Source organism: Giraffa tippelskirchi, chromosome 2 (assembly GCF_054371585.1).
Source record: "Giraffa tippelskirchi isolate mGirTip1 chromosome 2, T2T-mGirTip1v1.2.pri, whole genome shotgun sequence".
Classification (NCBI taxonomy): domain Eukaryota; kingdom Metazoa; phylum Chordata; class Mammalia; order Artiodactyla; family Giraffidae; genus Giraffa; species Giraffa tippelskirchi.
The window spans coordinates 222,306,045-222,324,622 of record NC_137276.1 but is presented as its reverse complement, the minus strand read 5'-3'; the positions used below and the strand labels follow the sequence as shown (position 1 = coordinate 222,324,622).

General features: G+C 37.6%; 1 protein-coding gene across 19 annotated transcripts in view; it reads right to left on the bottom strand.

The window, feature by feature from the left end:
• The window catches only part of USP16 (ubiquitin specific peptidase 16), a 30,366-nt gene that overhangs the window by 6,817 nt on the left and 4,971 nt on the right, over positions 1-18,578 (bottom strand). For 3 of the 19 annotated variants that reach the window (XM_081572790.1, XM_081572786.1, XM_081572784.1), the window contains 12 exons: positions 15,635-15,736; positions 13,417-13,595; positions 10,093-10,196; positions 8,798-8,901; positions 7,425-7,612; positions 6,754-6,849; positions 6,070-6,200; positions 5,703-5,790; positions 4,291-4,369; positions 2,746-2,837; positions 2,342-2,398; positions 1,233-1,409 (listed from right to left, as the gene is read on the bottom strand). In XM_081572790.1, coding sequence (XP_081428916.1) covers positions 1,233-1,409; positions 2,342-2,398; positions 2,746-2,837; positions 4,291-4,369; positions 5,703-5,790; positions 6,070-6,200; positions 6,754-6,849; positions 7,425-7,612; positions 8,798-8,901; positions 10,093-10,196; positions 13,417-13,595; positions 15,635-15,695 — 1,356 coding nt within the window. In that variant the 5' untranslated portion in view covers positions 15,696-15,736. Of the gene's footprint in view, positions 1-1,232; positions 1,410-2,341; positions 2,399-2,745; positions 2,838-4,290; positions 4,370-5,702; positions 5,791-6,069; positions 6,201-6,753; positions 6,850-7,424; positions 7,613-8,797; positions 8,902-10,092; positions 10,197-13,416; positions 13,596-15,634; positions 15,737-16,534; positions 16,678-17,703; positions 18,437-18,578 lie in introns of those variants that run through there. The other 16 variants (XM_081572803.1, XM_081572795.1, XM_081572793.1 and 13 more) reach the window with 14 other exon arrangements.

Here is an 18,578-nt window from a genome sequence, read left to right as displayed (position 1 = left end):
GGTCCTTTGGACTGCAAGATCAAACCAGTCAATCCTAAAGGAAATCAACCCTGAATATTCATTGGAAGGACTGATGCTGAAGCTAAAGCTCCAATACTTTGGCCACCTGATGTGACGAACTGACTCATTTGAAAAGACCCTGACGCTGGAAAAGATCGAAGGCGGGAGGATAAGGGGATGACAGAGGATGAGATGGCTGGATGGCATCACTGGACATGAGTTTGAGCAAACTCCAGGAGACAGTGAAGGACAGGGAAACCTGGCGTGCTGCAGTCCACAGGGTCGCAAAGATTTGGACACGACTGATCGACTGAACGTTTACTACTAAAACAGAATTCTACATGACTTTTTAAAAAGAAATTTATTGGAGTATAGTAGCTTTATGATGTTGGGTTAGTTTTAATTGTAGAGCAAAGTAAATCAGCTGTACATATATCCACTCTTTTCTGGATTTCCTTCCTATTTAGGTCACCACAGAGCATCAAGTAGAGTTTCTTTATATGATTGTTAAAAAAAAGAATCTTTGTGTCCTGAAACGCGAAGAGACATAGAGATCTGCAAGCATCTAATTAAGTAGAAAAAACAAGGATCAGAACAGTGTGCATAATTTTTAAAAGCAGGGAAACACAAGACCACATATTTGTACTTGATTATATTTTCCTCAAAAATCTCCAGCACAAATAAGAAACTAATGAGAGCAGTATTATATCATACAAGGAGGGAGACATTTATTGTACACCTTTATAGATTTTTAAATGTTAATGTATTAGAAACTGAAAAAATTCTTGAAAATAAAATATTTTTTAAGTCGTGACAAGTAATGCAGTTTTTTTTTTAAGCACATTTTCTTCACATATTCTCAAAGAAATTTCGCTGCCGAGAATATTACATGAGCTAATTCTGTAACTGCCAAATCGAGTAAAAGTGAAAGTCATGTCTTGTTCGACTGTCTGTGATCCCATGGATGGTAGCCTGCCAGGCTCCTCAGTCCATGGAATTCTCCAGGCCAGAACACTGGAGTGGGTTGCCATGCCCTCCTCCAGGGGATCTTCCCAACCCAGGTCTCCCGAATTGCAGGCAGATTCTTTACGGTCTGAGCCACCAGGGAAGCCTGTCAAATTAAAGTGCTGTACATAAAATAACAGACATGTCTAGCAGTGTCATTCAGACTTCAAACTCAATAGTCTAAAAGTTAAAATTAGACAAGTATGGTTTTCCTTCTAATTACCCACCTTGGCTTGCTTCTTGGCTTGCTTCTTTGCTTTTTTCTGTAAGTGCTTACTTGTTCCTGAAGGAATATCGTTTCTCTCCTTTAAGTAACTGTCATTATCTTTTTCTTCCTCACTATCTTTATCTTCATCTTCCATTGTCTTTTTCAGATTTTTATCATTTATACTTTTCTTACCACTCTTAAAATATGGAGAGAATATGGACCAAAAATAAAACTTTACTACTGCTTGTAAAGAGATTTCATGTTACCTAACCAGTTTTCTATTCCTAATTTACATCAGATTTATTTTTCATACTGTTTGGAAACATATCCACGACAAAATTCACTCATCTGAGACACTAGAAAACAATCTTCACATACTGAGAAAACAAGCAAACAAACAAAACAGTAAAAAAGGGCAATTTACCATGTGCGTGTAATAGAAAGGAATATAGTGAGTTGTAATAGATACATGCTATACCATGCTGTAATTACGTCTATTTCTAAATGCACTTTCTGTTGATAAGTGATTTACATGTCCCACTACAGGTATTCCTTTTCATTCTTCTCATGCAAGTGACAGTTTTAAAGAAAAGAAAAAATAGAGTATGTTTGGTAAGACTTTAATTACTTAATAACAGTGATTTAAAGGGACCCCCCAATTCATATTAAGTTGAATAATGACTTATCCAATACTCATAATGTTATTTTTTTTCTTACTATTACTTGATAAGAACTAAATTCATATGGCTTACTCTCTGTTAATGTTTATAAACTTAAACTTTAAGGGATTTGTGGTTAGTCTTAAATAATGAAAATAATAATAACTTATAAGAAGTAAATACTTCCCTATACATAAACTAACCAAGTTAGTCATTCATAAACAACTCAAGACATAGTCTTTAAACTACATACATATACACACACATAAAAATATATATACATAAATACATATATTTATTCATTCTTTTTTGAAATCTTTAAAACTCTTCTCACATATATTAAGAAAAATTTCTCCATGCAAGGCCTAGTAAAGTACAAACTTGGAAATGATAACAAGCCCTCCCTCACAAAATTTAGCACAGGAAAGAAAAAAAATCTACTTAAATAAAATAAACTCAATAATCTTACCTGATCATCTAAAACCGGTAGAGACAAATCAAGGAAAGATTCATGAACCAAGGAGACCTTAACCAACCAAAAAAGAAGATGAAAAAAGGAGGAAAAGATTCACTTTAAACATCATATAGTAAAATCTTGGGGAGGGGGGCTAAATTTTAAAATAAAGGCTCAAGAAAATGAAATGAAAAACTACACAGTGTTGAGGACTTTGGGTTAGGTATAAGAAATTAAAGTATTACACAAACATCTTCCTGATATAAGAAATGTTTATAGTTCTAGCAAAAAACTATGCATACTTAGTTCAAAAAGAATATCTTATAAAACTAACCAGATGTTTCTGTTTCCAAAAGAAACAACTCATACACTGTCCTCTATTAATATGCATAAATCCAGTCTGCACTGCATCTACTTACAGTTCTGCATTCATCACACATGATTGTACTGGTCAGCTCACCACCAAATATTCGGTCCACAAAGCTTGGTACTGATTTTTTCTTTTCATACTCTATAAGGGGAAAAAAAGCTATCAATTTTTCTTTTCATACTCTATAAGGGGAAAAAAAGCTATCAATTACCTGTACACAATTAATGAAGTTGAAACTATTTACTTACCCATCTAACTCTGAAATTTTATTTTTAATATCCTATTGACTTGTTTTTCTCTACTCATAATTACCAAAATTTTATTTTTATACTACAGTCAGCAGCATGTACTCCAGCATTCCAAGCAGGATACAATTTAACACAATCACATCTTGTGCAAAAAAAAATTTCTTATCTAGGGTCTAGTCAAATGAATTGTGCAATTCAATGAGGCTTTCTGTGCATCAATATTTTAACTACCAAAGTAAAATGAGCAGACTGGGCTACACAGGGTGATAATTTAGCTCACTTCTAGCTCTAGCATTCTAACACCGGCAGCAAATTTGAGAGTAACTTGCTCTGTGAACTCCATTCAAAATCAAAACAAAAACAAAAAGCCCTTAGAAAAGTATTTCAGACAAAATCCTCCTTTTCTTTCTCTATGTCCCCAGAAACAACCTTGGTAAGCTTAGCATAAGGTGCCATAATTCTACCACCTAGTCATCCAATTTTCTAACTACATGAAATGTGTAAGCCTTGTCCAAACGACAGATGTCATTTATACAGAAACACATTTTATGACAGACAGATGAGCAGGCTAGATTCTCTCCTTTGCTGGCCAGGCTAGCACCAAGGGCACTGAGGAGGCAAAGAGTTGCTCCGTGTAGATTCCAAACTGTGCCTCACAATTCAGTAGTTGGGGATCACTGGGGCCATTTAAACTGGCTAAAATCAAATGAAAATAAAAATTCAGCTCCTTTTGCACCAGTCACATTTCAAGGGCTCAACTGCCACATGTCTACTGTATCAGACAGCAGAAATACTGAAGTAATCCATCATCACAGACAGTTCTACTCAAGAAACCTTTCCTAAATCATTAAATATCACACAAAAATAAGAATAAAGTCGGCTCCATGATTAATAAACCATCTGACAACTCACAAAGACAAGTGTAAGTCACTAATAATTCAAGTCTAAGCTTTTGAGGCAATTCGCTGGTGGTCCAGTGGCTGGGACCTGGACTCCTGGCTTTCACTGCTGAGGCCTGGGTTTAGTTTCTGGTCGGAGAACTAAGATCCCACCAGCCATGTGGCAGGACCAAATAAATAAAGTCTAAGCTTTTGAAAAATAAAAGAGGGATGTCATCTTAGCTCTGTGTTTATAAATTTTACCATAATACTACATAAAAGAATACACCAAAGTTAAATTTTTCTAAAGTATTTACCTTTGGAGTATTGAATAATTTTTTAAAATCAACAGAGATAAAGAGAAATTATACACTAATAACTGGATTTGAAATACATGTGCCAGCAATCCTGTTTTAATGTACAGAGGACTTCAACTATACTGTTTTAGTTCAAAAAGTCAGACATTACCTTTAACTTTATTTTTCAGTTCTTCATCCACTTTTTCAGTAGAATTACCAAATACTTTAAGAATTCCTTTACTCACTCTCTAAAAGTAGTAAAAATATGTAATCAAGTAAAGAAAATGATCAATAATTAGTACTCCAAAGTTACCAAATAAAAATTAATATTTTTAAAATCACATTTTCAAAATTAATTCCAGGAGCTAAAAAGAAATATACTTCAAAAAACAATAACTAACCCCTGAGCAAAAGCACTGTACTATCATTTCAAGATTTTAACCTACTCTAAGGTTTTTCAGAACATGCCCACCACCTTTGAAAAGACCACTGAAATATCATGTTCTACAAGCAGAGTGCGGTGTGTGCTCAGTTGCTAAGCCGTGTCCGACTCTTTGCGACCCCATGGATTATAGACCGTCAGACTCCTCTGTCCATGGGATTTCCCATGCAAGAATACTTGTGCAAAATTCCCATGCAAAATTTTGCCATTTCCTCCTCCAGGGGATCTTACAGACCCAGGGATTAAACCTGCATCTCTTGCCTCTCCTGCACTGGCAGGCGGATTCCTGAGCCACCTGAAATCCCAGAAGCAGAGAACTATAGGGACAGACTCTAGTGCTCAAAGCCCAGCTCCATCACTACTGGGTGACCCTGAACCAGGCAATGAACTTCTGGACACCTCAGCTTCATAATCTATGGAGTGAGAAAAATGACAATAGCATCTACCTCACATTCTGTTTGTGAGGACTGAGTAAGGTAATTCATAAAATACAGAGAAAAGTGCTTGACAAAAAATAAGAGCAAAATAAGTATCATTGTTATCACTGTGTTATCACTGTTAGTAATTATATCGACACACACCCTCCCCAAAATTACTTTACATCCTGGTAATATTAAAGTATGTAAAGTAATTACAAAATTACTTTACATTAACAAAAATTTTACAATGCAACAACAAATGCTCCCTGACTCTTACAAAATAAAAATACTTTCTAGATTAAAAACAGTATTAAATCACACTCAGAGTAAGAGTAAGGCTGCACTGCAACTGAGAATCATCTGGGGAGGAATATTTTCCATACCTGTATCTCTCCTGACATAGGCTACAATGTCAACCCTTAGAGAATAAAAATGATGCAAACAGCGAGCAAAATAAAGCATCATGAAAAGAATCATTCCTAATTCCCTTCATTCATGTAATAATTTAAATATACTAGCCAAGAAAAAGAAAAGAAGAAAAATAAATAAATAAAAAAGAAAAGAAAATACACTGGTTGAAAAGGCTGGTGAAGAAAAAAAAAATTTAATATTATGGCCTCAACAACTAGTTTTCATTGCTCTAATAACCCTTAAGACATCAAATGACAGACAAGTTAATGAAGATGAGATTACAAAATACACTGGTCAAAATATGCTGACCTGATGTTCTTCTGCTCTCATTCCATCCAATAAATATCGAAGCAGCTCCTGACTGTCCTGTTGCTGATAGCCTTTAAATCGCACTGCTCTACAGGGAAAAAAGAAAAACTATGGTGAGTCCACTAAAATGAAACTATTTTTTATAAAATCTTAGGATCATATCCCGAATTCTAGCGTATTTCAGTTTCTCAAAATTTTTGTTTAGTCCAGCAACATTCTTGGCAGATTTAATTTTCACACAAAGTACCTGTTTTTTAAACCATGCTTTAATATTATCTACTGAATTAACTCTAATCCTGTTAATTTTTCATATTATTTCCCAGCTTCTTACTGATGCACTGAAAGCACAATCAAAATGGATACTCACTTTTTACAGACCTGAGAAAAGAGTTCTCTAGGTGTCACGATTCCCTTTTTGGTCTCTTGCATCTCGTTAAGAAACTGGCTCATGGCTAACGTAAGAGGGCCTGGAGGCTCAAGGTTTATTTCTAAGGGTTCCTGAATATGGGAATAAAAATTACTTTCTTCAAATTTTAGAATTGTTTATCAAAATGTAACTCGTCAACCTATGTTCCTGATAGAGCTGTTCCAATTAAAAGTTCATAATGTACATCAAAAGATGGAGAAAGTTTTTAGTCGTAAACTATTTTGATAAAGAATTCAGTTCTACTGTTTTATCTTATCAGGAACTTACTACCTAGGAACTGAAAGAGCTAAATCAAAATGTAAATAATAAAAATGGAGAAGGTAAAACTCATTTCGCTATACAGCATTTCAGTCACTTTAAAAGATGTTAAAAAAATGATAATGCATGCTCAGAGCTTCATAAGCAGCATTCCCCAGAAAGAAGCCAAACACTCAGCACAGCAGAAAGGCTTTCAGGAGCAAACCACACGTAAAGGCCCCTCATATATTTCCATTAGCCTGAAAATTTAACTTGGTAGCTTAAAACAAACAAAAAAGGTGAAAACAAGCATCAGTTCTTAAAAATAATTTAAAATGCTGCTACTCAAGAGAGGAAAAGAATATAAGAAAATTTTAAAGTACATACTGTTAGTGCCAAATCAGGTGGTTCAATTTTTACAATTGTTCCAGACATTTTTACTTCCTTTAGTAGTTCTCTAAGCACTGGTGTTTGTGACAAATTCTGGAATGCACGATGGAAAAGAAAGGACAAATTATTTACAGGCAAACCAATTCAGTCAAATGCTTTTTTAAAGTGTCTGTTCTTCCAAAACAGAACATCACCATCAACACTGCAACTTTTCTTGTGTCTGTTACACACAAAGTGACATCATGTTCTTCCCCCAACTCTAAAGGGTTCATAAATACTTCGGTTCTGAGTTGACTAATCACCTCAGAAGGTCTTCCTCCCAACCAGCTACAATGAAGCAGCTACCCTACCCCTACCTCCACCACCACTACCACATGCAACTAGGAATTTATTTCTGTACTTGCTTCCCTTGTGCTTCTAACACCCAAGTGACAGTTCTATGAGGGCACGGGCCATGGTTGTTTTGAACGCTTTTGCACGCCAGTGCTTAGCACAGTGTTTTACTGTCATGCAAAGTAAACATGCCCTTGAATTTTCTTTGAAAATACAGGAAGAAACTACATATGAGGGAAAAGCTCAATATCATAAGTAGCAAATAGGCAAAACATCCTAGCGTATGAGGCAAATACTAAGATCTTTTTAAAGGGGGGAAATATTAACATTGGCACCTGCATAACTGCATTGAAGAAACATGTATTTCCCAAATTACTGAGTCCTTTCACAGTTATTTGGGAAGTCGAATTCATGGAAGGATTTTCTCTCGCCGTATTTTCCTTTTTTTCTCTCTCTTGCTCATTTTTACTCTCCTTTTCTAGCTTTTTATTTTCAAGTTCAATATTACCATTATCTTTTGCTGCTTAAAAAAAAGAAGAAAAAGAAATGATTTAGCAAAATGTGTGACACCCATACCAAATGCAAAGATATACTTGGGATCAGAATTTGTGAATTTTACCTAATAACATGATTTGCTACCTGTTTGATTTTAAATGTTTTATCACAAACAAATTACCATCAAGAGAGAAAAACCAATAAATATTCAGAACTGACATAGGCAAACCAAACAGTATTCAGTGTATATCCCCTTTTTACTGAACAAATGTTTTTTACAAATGAACAACCTTACCCTGTGAAATTAGAGTATAAAGCAATCAAGCAAAGAACATGGACATGAAGTAAATTTTTAAATGAAGTCTGCAAGTGAAAACTAACCCTGGAGACTTCCCTAGTGGTTCGGTGGTTAAGAGTACGCACTCCCAATGCAGGTACCTGGGTTCAACCCCTGGTCAGGAAACTAGATCCCACATGCCAGAACTAAAAGTTCCAGCATAGTGCGACCAAGATCAAAGATGCCATATGCCGCAACTAAGACCTGGTACAGCCAATTAAATTAATTAAAGAAAAAAAAAAAACAGAAAAAAACTAATCCTGAAGTTAGAAACAAACAATTCTGGCTCCAAAAAGATACCTCTGTGAACATAAAAATTTAAAGAAGCTTTTAAAGCAGCTGACGAAAATCAACCCTATTAATAATGAATGAAAAAAACCTGAGAAGTATCTGGCCTTTTGAAGGAATTACAGGCACTTTACTTTCACAATCCAAACAATGTAGCAGTTCAGTTCAGTTCAATTGCTCAGTCAAGTCCTACTCTTTGTGACTCCATGGACTGCAGCATGCCAGGCCTCCCTGGTCATCACCAACTTTCACATCATCCAAACAATGTAGAAAGAAAAATCCATTATAAAGCAGGTCTGCCTTAAGCCCTGTGCCAGGGTATGGAAGTGTGGAGTTACTGCTCGTCACTACCCAGTCTCTTCATCATATATGACTATATTATTTCCCAGATTCCCTTCTAATTCTAACTCCTTATAATTATCTATGTTCTTACTGTTTTACATTCTTAACCAAAGATAGTTGCATTGTTTAAAATCAATCATTAATAATGTTATTCAGCTATATGCAATGATACAGTATGTTAAACTAAATACCCACTGATAATATATATCAACATTACAGTATATATTAAGAAACAAATGATTTTACCTGATTTTGGAGTTGTATTACCAGCCTGCTTTCTAACATAATCAACCACCTGACCCAATCGGTTTGAATTACAATACTGGACTTCATCATCACATAGGTAACACCTGTGTCCCAAAAGATCCCAGAGAAGAAAAGTGAGAAACTGACAACCACAAAAGGAGACTAATTTTAATTCAGGGGACCCAAAGTGTGTAACCCTCAAACTATTCCAGTAAAGAAACTGAAAGTAAAAACGCTGTTTTCTTGAAGAAGAATATACATATTAACTCTTACTGTTAAAGTTAGCCTGAATTACAGCTACATATAAATACTGTGAAAATGCTCCAAACATGTTACGGAAATGATTGTTTATAATGTGAAAGTTTTTTCTAATCATATGTTAAATTACAGACCTACATTATCAAAATTAACAAATTTTACAACTGACAAATGATGTTCAGTGAATGGGCTTCCTAGGTGGTGCTAGTGGAAAAGATCCTGCCTGCCAATGCAGGAGACATGAGAGACGCTTGATCCCTGGATCAGGATGATCCCCTGGAGGAGGGCAAGGCAACCCAGTCCAGTATTCTTGCCTGGAGAATCCCACGGGCAGAAGAGCCTGGTGGGCTACAGTCCACAGGGTCACAAAGAGTCGGACACGACTGAAGTGACAGCTGAACAGTGCTATGTAAATAGTTTTTAAAGATGTAAAATTTTAATGATGTTAAAAGACAAAAAATATCAGCCTAACATTTTCATGCAAATTCATTGCCAAAATTTATTATCTCAGTTTATCTGGAATTTGTTCTTAGTGTCCCAACTCTACCATATGCTTTGTAATATCACAAGAGAAAAACAAAGGGTAAAAAATTCCTATGTCTTCTACATGCTATAATTGTTGTGTTTGTACAGCACTAAGCAAAAGCTTCTCGTAACATCACACTCTCTAGCCTTCTGAAAGCGATGAGTGCGTGTGAGCTCTGTAGCTCAGCTGTGTCACTCTTTGTGCCCCCGTGGGCTGCAGCCTGCCAGGCTCCTCCATCTGTTGGCTTTTCCAGGCCAGCAGGCTGGAATGGGTTGCCAACTCCTCCTCCAGGCGATCTTCCCAACCCAAGGATCGAACCCAAGTCTCCTGCATCTCCCGGGCTGCAGGCAGATTCTTTACCACTGAGCCAATGGGGAAGCCTGAAAGTGACGGTATGTAAACAAATACTAAGAAAATTTAAACTTTCTTGCTCTTTAAAACAGTTCAAACACCTGCATTCCCCAACATTTCAAATAATTTCCAGCAAATGGGCACAGGAGTTGAAACTCACCATACACTCCAGTTGTCCAAACTAAGAACCAGGCAATGAGGTTCAGATCTTGGTGTCAAGTAGTGCTTCAAAGCATGTTGCTCCTGAGAATTTCTGCCACAGCCCTAGAGAATCACAATCATAAAACTCAAAGCCACAAAAATTCACCAGGAGAGAATTCACAATCTACAATGAATAAGGAAGTAGATCAAGAAATCTGGCCATTCTTACAATTTTAAAATTAAAACTTTAGACTCTAGCAGAGTCCAGATTTCGTTAGAACTTAAATATGAAGAGGCACCTGAGGACATTTAAGGAAGAATGTATTTAGAAAACCCCACACTAGAAGTACTCTTTTGCTCCAGCTTGTCCTTTCCAGTCCTAACTAAACCATGCTAATGCAGTCATTCACTAGTTCAGTTTAGACTTCTTAACATCTTCCTAAATATTTTCCTAACTTCAACCTTTCTTCACATACTTATTTTTTCAGTTTAATATTCCTAAAACAAAGCTCTGTTCATATACTCAATTCAAAAGTGATGAACTGCTCTCAGCAAACCTACTCAACAAACCTGATACCTTTGGACCCCAATCCACCCTTCCAGGGTTAGCGCCCATACTCTCCTGTTCCAGTAGCATCTACCAGCTAAAACCACCTCGCTTCCACAACACAGTTTTGTTCCCATTATTCCATCTGTCTTGCAATTCTTTACCGTTACTGCCACAGATCAAATCGCACTTGGTCTTCAGGATCTTGCCCGCAGGCCACTTCCTCTTAGAAGCCTATGACCAGCTTCCCAGATGAGAAAACACTGTTCCTCCCATAGACAAACTCCCACAAAATATGGTGTACATTCCTGAGGGCATGCCTTATTTTCTACCTTACAGTAAAGCTGTTAATGTTGCTATCCTTTCTTCCCTTTCACACCCCTTCTGCAGGAGTGTAAATCCTGAAGGCATGAAGAATAGAAATTAATCTATTACCAAAGACTAGCAAAGTGAGGGAGGTCAATAAGCATTAATTGAACAAGTAAGTGGGAGACTTCCACCTACATCTGCATAGGCGTATTCACAAAAGAGCATGACCAGATTGTTCACCTCCAGCTGATTAGCCACAGCTAAGCAGCACATCTTTACTATGTATCTAGCTGAATCAGGCCTTCAACTCTCTCCAGGACACTACAGTAAGTGGTCCTGTCTCTACTGCAGCTACTAAAAAATATACTTTGGGGGTCAAATATCCATCAATGGCTTCTAACCCTTTAACTATGATATCAAACCTACTGATTGAATTTATCCCATTCAACATTTAGTTCTAAAATAAATGAACTGAAATTTGGTATTGATTTTGCAAAGTCTAACACCAATTGAGGCTATCTGAAACAAACATGAGATATCTTAATAACTGAGAATCCTGTGCTAACAGTGTAAAACATAACTATTGGGAAGAAAGTTAACAGTTAATACTGATACTGTCTTACCCTAAGGAATTAAAAAACTAGCAAAACAAATAAAATTTATAATAGGAAATGCATTATGGAAAAATTTGTAGTAGTAAAATATATTCATGCTCATCATATGCATCTAACAGGTTAAATGACAACTTTTCAAATACAAATAAATAAAAATGCCAACATAAAATTTTGTAACTGTCTGGCCACAGTGAGATATTACCTATCTGCTGCTGCTGCTAAGTCGCTTCAGTCGTGTCCGACTCTGTGCGACCCCATAGATGGCAGCCCACCAGGCTCCGCCGTCCCTGGGATTCTTCAGGCAAGAACACTGGAGTGGGTTGCCATTTCCTTCTCCAATGCATGAGAGTGAAAAGTGAAAGTAAAGTCGCTCAGTCGTGTCTGACTCTTCGCGACCCCATGGACTGCAGCCTACCAGGCTCCTCCGTCCATGCGATTTTCCAGGCAAGAGTACTGGAGTGGGGTGCCATTGCCTTCTCCGTATTACCTATCAGAATGATTAAAATAAAAAACTGTAACAATACTAAATGCTGGCAAGGATGGAGAGAGTGGATCACTCTAACACTACTGGGAGGAATATAAAATGGGACAGCCATTCTGGAAAAGCTTGGGAGTATCTTCAAAACTAAACATTTAATTATCATATTACCCAGCAGTTGCACTCTTGGACATTTTCCCCAGAGAAACGAAATCTTAAATTAAATTCACACAAAAATGTGTACACAAATGTTCATAGCAGCTTTACTCATGATCACCAAAAAATGAGATCAGCCCAGATGTCCTTTAACAGGTGAACAAACTGTGGTACATCCCACCATGGAATACCACTTAGAAATAAAAAGAAGAAGCCACTGAGACACAGGACTTGGGAAAACCTTCAGAAGTGTAAGTCAGAACAGTCAGTCCCAAAATGTTGTGTATCACATGATTCACTTCTACAACATTTTTGAAATGACAAAATTTTAGAAATAGGGAATAGACTAGAGGTTGCGAGGGGCTGGGGGGAAGGATGGCAGTACAGAGGTGGGTATGATTTTTATAAGGCAACATAAGAGCTCCATGTGATGTGGGAACTTTTCAATACCTTGACTGTGGTGGTGGATACGAATCTATACAGGTGCCAAACCGAACAGCACTTAATACATACACAGCACACATATACCCCCACACAAACTAAGAGACGTAACACTGGGGAGACCTGATTAAGACTGTTGGGTTGTATCAATGTTAATATCCCGGCTGTGCTATTATACTGTAGTTATAGAAAATGTTACCACCACTCAGTCCAGTTTCCTAACAGGTAAACTCACCACCATCAAGGTTGAATAAGATGCCCTCCTGACCTTTAGTACCATGAGGATACCTGTGAGCTGTTCTGCCACCCAGATACCACCAGACTCAAGGTATTCATTCCCCAGAGGGCAGAAATGTGGCCTGGGGACAGTACACAGCTCAGTCTGTCCATCCCCAAGAAATTATCCTCTGTGGAAGGAAGCTGCCTTCCTTACCATCAGTTCCATTCCCCAGAAGCAACCAACGTCCAATGACTGGTCTAGGCACAAGGACAGAGGCTTGGCCCCACACCTCAGTCCCGGATCTCTCTGAGGACCAGACTCCACTGTGGGTTCAGCTGAGGCCCTGGAACGCTGCCTCTGCCTAAGCTGGCTTCTCTCCCTGTTTTCCTAGTACAGTACCTGAGAATACTCCCCAGTAAACCCCCTACACACAAACCTGTCTCCGAACCTGTTCCCCAGGGAACACGAACTACACCAACACACCTTCTAGTCATCCACACCATGCTTTTAGGTAATATTTTCTAAAATAATTTCAAAGAGTTTAATACAATTCCGAATCGATCAGAATCTAAGCATACCTGATGGCCACATTTAAGACACAGCCAAACTGAAGGACTTTCTTCTGTTTCTTCTTCAGATTTATCTTTTACTTTATTGTCCGTCTTACAATCTTGACAAATATTCCATTCCACATTCACTAAAGCTTTTTTCAAATTACCTTGTTCCAATCCTTTTCTAATGTGTCTGCACACAGGTTCTATTAAAACAAATAATAAATATGAGATAGAATATGACTTTCTTCAGTTAATCTCAAAACTTACACCTGATTTGAACTTCAAAAATGAATTTACTCTGTAAACTAATTGTTAGATAACCCAAAAACTTAAATTTTTGTCTGATATTTGATCATGAGATGATTATGTAAAAAAAATTCTATACAAACTTGGAAGTCCTAGGTATAACCACCACCACCCTAAATTCACTTCAATTTATCAACTGTATCTATTATCCTCTTTATTTTAAAAGGCTGCAGAGAAGGTCCCTCATTCAGTCAACAATACAACTGCTGCACGTCCAGCACTGTAATAGACAACACAACCTAAAAAGTGACCAACTCACAGCTCTTTCTTTGAGCAGCTCACATTCTTGCAGGAGAAGCAAATAAGTGAATACATAAGAATCTCTAGACATGCTATATAGATATGTGTGGCTGCTTAGTAGTTCAGTCATGTCCAACTCTTTGCGACCCCATGAATTGTAGTCTGCCAGGCTCCTCTGTCCATGGGATTCTCCAGGCAAGAATACTGGAGTAGGTTGCCATTTCCTTCTCCAAGGCATCTTCCCAACCCAAGGACTGAACACGCGTCGCCTATGTCTCCTGCATTGGCAGGTGAATTCTTAACCACTGTACCACCCAGGGAGCCCACACACATGCTACAGCAGCACAAGAGAAGACTAAAGTCAACAGAAGTTTCACAGTAGAGGTAATGCCTGTACAATCTTGGGAGATATGTATAATCATAAAAAATTCTTATACTGATTAAGCACTTACTATGAGCATGACACTGTGCTAAGTCTTTACACACATCATCACATTTAATCTACACAACCACCACAAAAAGCAGACTATACTACTTCCAGTGATAGATGAGGAACCTCAAAGTTAGTGGCCAAGGTCACATAACTACTGAGTGGCTATACCAGAATCTGGATTTAAGTCTTTTTAATTTCAAGCTCATAGTTTAAACTATGACCTCATGGAGTAAACAATCTGAAAAGGCCTTGTTCTTAGTTGCTCAGTCGTGTCTGACTCTTTGTGACTCCATAGACGGTAGCCCATTAGGCTCCTCTGTCCATGGGATTCTCCAGGCAGATACTGGAGTGCATTACCATTTCCTCTTCCAGGGGATCTTCCTGACCCAGAAAAGGCCACAGCCCATTAACAAAGGGATGGAGGTATAAAATGTAAAAGTGCATGTAGTCTTTTCAGAATGGCAATCACATGTGTAATAATGAGCAGCAGGACCTGAGACTGAAAACCTCACTGGGGCCAAATCAGTAACAGGCTATGCAAGCCACTCTAAAGGGCTTGAGTTCTTTCAGGGCTCCTGGAGGTTTAGAAACTCATCAAGTGGCACAATTAGCTTTAAGTCCAATGAATATGCACCAAGAGAATACGAATGCAAATAAGATCATGTGAAAAACTACTAAAGCCCAGTAAGTAGTCAAAAACAACACAAACTGAAAAAAGAAAATATTCGTTTTCAACTAGCAAATCAGCAAAGATTTTTACAAATGATACCAACCTGTGTCAATAAAGGTTCAGAGAAATGTGTACTCTGTTATGCTATTACGGGGCCTCTACATTAGTAATACATCTGTGAATAGCAATAGATCCAAAAGAACCTTGAAAATATTTATACCATTTAATTCAGCAATTTTAATTCTAGGATCTGTACCAAGAAGATAATCAGATGTGCACAGTTTTAGCTACAAAAATGTTTACTATCACTCCATTCATAACACTGAAAAGTGGAAGAGTATCTATAACAGTAGAGGATTACCTAAATAAAGCATGAAATATGCACCCATGGTCTTTTATATCAATGGAGTAAATATCACACCATTAAAAATGTTGTGCAGACTATTAAATGACACGTCCATACAAACATTAAGTTAAAATGCAAATTAGAGAATAACGTAATCAAAACACTTTGAGCCCATTTTTACGTATTAAAATAGATGTCCATTTAGGGATACAAACATTACTTTAAAGATTTAATTGGTGAAATATACCTAAAGATTCAGAAGAATCATCAATTGGAACAGTTTTTCCCTTTGTCCGTTTCTTTCCCATGTTGGCACTTTAGGGATTACTTACTGACACAAAATAACAATCTAGAAAACAAGATAAAGTTAGCTTGACCAAAAAAAAAAGTTTTACAGTTCTCTAGGATACAGTAACATAACTAAACCACATCATTTTGTGTATCTATCATACTTTATAAGTTACAAAGACCATTCACACATATCATTCAGTTTTCAATAAGAACCCCGAAGTTGAGAATTACCTCTGTTTTTCATAGCTTAGGAAACTGATTCTTAGTAATGTTAAGAGGTTTTCAATAAATGTAAAGGTCTGGAGAGAATCTGGATCTTTTTAGACAGATCTTGAAGTCTTGGCACTTTACACTACTTTATTCAACTTCTCACTACATAAATGTGGAATGGTGGTAGCACTTTGAAACTTTAATTTCCTTCTCTTCAAAGCTATCTTAGTTCTTGCAGGCAATGCAATTAGATTGATAACTTCTCAAAGAAAATTAAAATTCTGAAAACAATCTCCTAGAGGGAGTTAGAAAATTTGCAAAATAATTTCAAAGCCAAATGTAAAATGTGATATACTGTTCTGCATCTTTCCACACCAGAACTTCCTATAGATGTTAACTGAAAACTGATTACATCTGTTTTCTCAACCATTTAAATTATATTCTTGACAAAATCAGTTTGAGATAATATGACAAATCTAGCTCATATCAAATCACTTCTTCAGTCAACAATTAAAAATTAGAAAACATGAAAAATACTGAAAGTACATACAGGTCTACCTAATAATGATGTTGAAAAGTTATAGTTCACACACACTAGAATAACTTAGTGTCAAAATAACTTAAATGACTATAATAATTATTTTACCTGGGATGCTTATGAAAATTCTGATTGCGTAAGTGGAAAGTAGGACGTGGGACATATATTTTTAAAAAACTTCCCAATTAATTCTGAAACGTAGCTGTCATCTTGCTCTGACTTAGAGTCTTAAAAATATTCCTTCTTTAGTTCTTAATGTGTGAGGGTAATTCAAGGTAATCCCACAAGGTTTGTAAGAAAAATGAGTGTCAAATGATTAACTGTTACCCTTTTCAAAGATAAAACATTAACAGAGTTGCATATTTACAAAACCAACGGATTTATTAACAGAACACAACTATATGGTTATATACAAAATGAGGGTATATTCTGATTTGGGCGGGTGGGGGGGGTGGGGAGACAGCACCCAAGTTCTTGCCTTCCTCCAATCCAACTCCCTCTAATCTGTGCTGCATTCTAGTACTGCCATTATCTTCCAATGACGCCATTTTCATCAAATCACTCTCCTGATTCAAAGTACTTAGTTTTTCAACCCACTCTCCTGTGCTGTGTACTCATGGTCCTTTATAAATTGTCCTCAACACTCTGGTAACCCTGACTCTCACTACTTCTCAGAAAAGAACCATTAATATTTAGTCATACAGTGCTTCGGATTTTCAAAGCCTTTTCATAAATATTATCTCATTTGATTTTCACAAAAGCCTTTAAATGGAGCACTGCGCTAAAGAAGGAAACTCAAAATGCTGAAAGATCACAAGGTGGCAGAAATGGAACTTAAATCGCAGATCTTTTGGTTCCAAAGCAGAATCCTGTAGACTCCTGTACTCTCCACTCCAAAACACCTTGCCTTCCACCTCTAAGCCTTTACTCTCTACCTGGGAGTTCACTCCAACTATCCAAATCTTCCCAATTCCTCCAAGATTTTCATTTCAATGGAGCCTTAGGCAACCATTTGACTTTAAATAAACCGCTCAACTCTGCTTCCCCAGCGTTCAGTGTGCAGTATTCATCTTGTACCCTAATCAGATACATAAGTGAGATGCTTCTTAAATCGTTTACCTGGATATGTGTTATTTCTCTACCTGGAATCTAAAGTTCTAGGAGCAAGAAAGGGTTTTAGGCCTTACTTCTGAATCACCTACAGCATTTAGAATAGTGTTAGCATATAGTAGATCCAGAAATACTTCTTGCATCGAAATAGAAAAAGAGAATAGTACCTGTGGCATTAAAGATGATTGTAAGGTGCAAAGGTAGGTATACAAGAATAAAGCACACAAATTCCGGTGAGAAAGAAAAAGGTAAAGAATGAAGAAATCTGCAGAAGTGAAGACAGCACTAGCAAATCTGGTTTTGGACTTGCTAGTAGTCCAGACACTAAAGGAAAACTTGAAAGACGAACTGTAATTGCTGCAGGTAAAGGACAGTAGGGGACTGCTTCAATGATGTGGAAAAAAAGAGCTCCCAGTAAATATTTGACAACTATAAAGAGCATCTAATGAGTTGTGAAAAGAGAGGGCTGTGAGTATCATCAGCCATAAAACATCCATAAACCTACTCAATTTTTCAGGCGAGTCTTCTGATGAGCTTTACCTTCTGCGCCAAATTACTCTGCAGGGCTTCACGCAAAAGGTAAATCACAGCTGGTCCTACCGGCTCTCATATTAACCCAGTTCCCTTCCCTCTCCGCCCTTTCAGTCTTTCCCAGGCCTGGCTCGGATCCATTAAACATGCAGGCATTTGGAAAACTTCTGTCAGCGGGGCTAAAACAAGGCTTTCAAGTTTCGCGAAAATGTGTCCTACCCTGGGAGCACTGAATCGACTAGACGACAGCTACTGCCTGTCCTAATAATCAACACGCGGACGCGGCAGCAAACTCAGCGCCAACTCGTAAGAAGAGTCCCCGGCCGCGCGGAGCGCGCCACACCTCCCCTTCCCTTCCAACCGTTCCGCACCCACGGGGGAAACCTCGGGGTCCACTGGGTCGAGGAGGGCGCCAGCACCGACAACTCATTGGTCAGCTCCTGGAACTGACAGGACGTGAGGCCAATAAGAACGCGGTACTGGGCCGAGGCCAGGTAACGTGCTTAAAGGC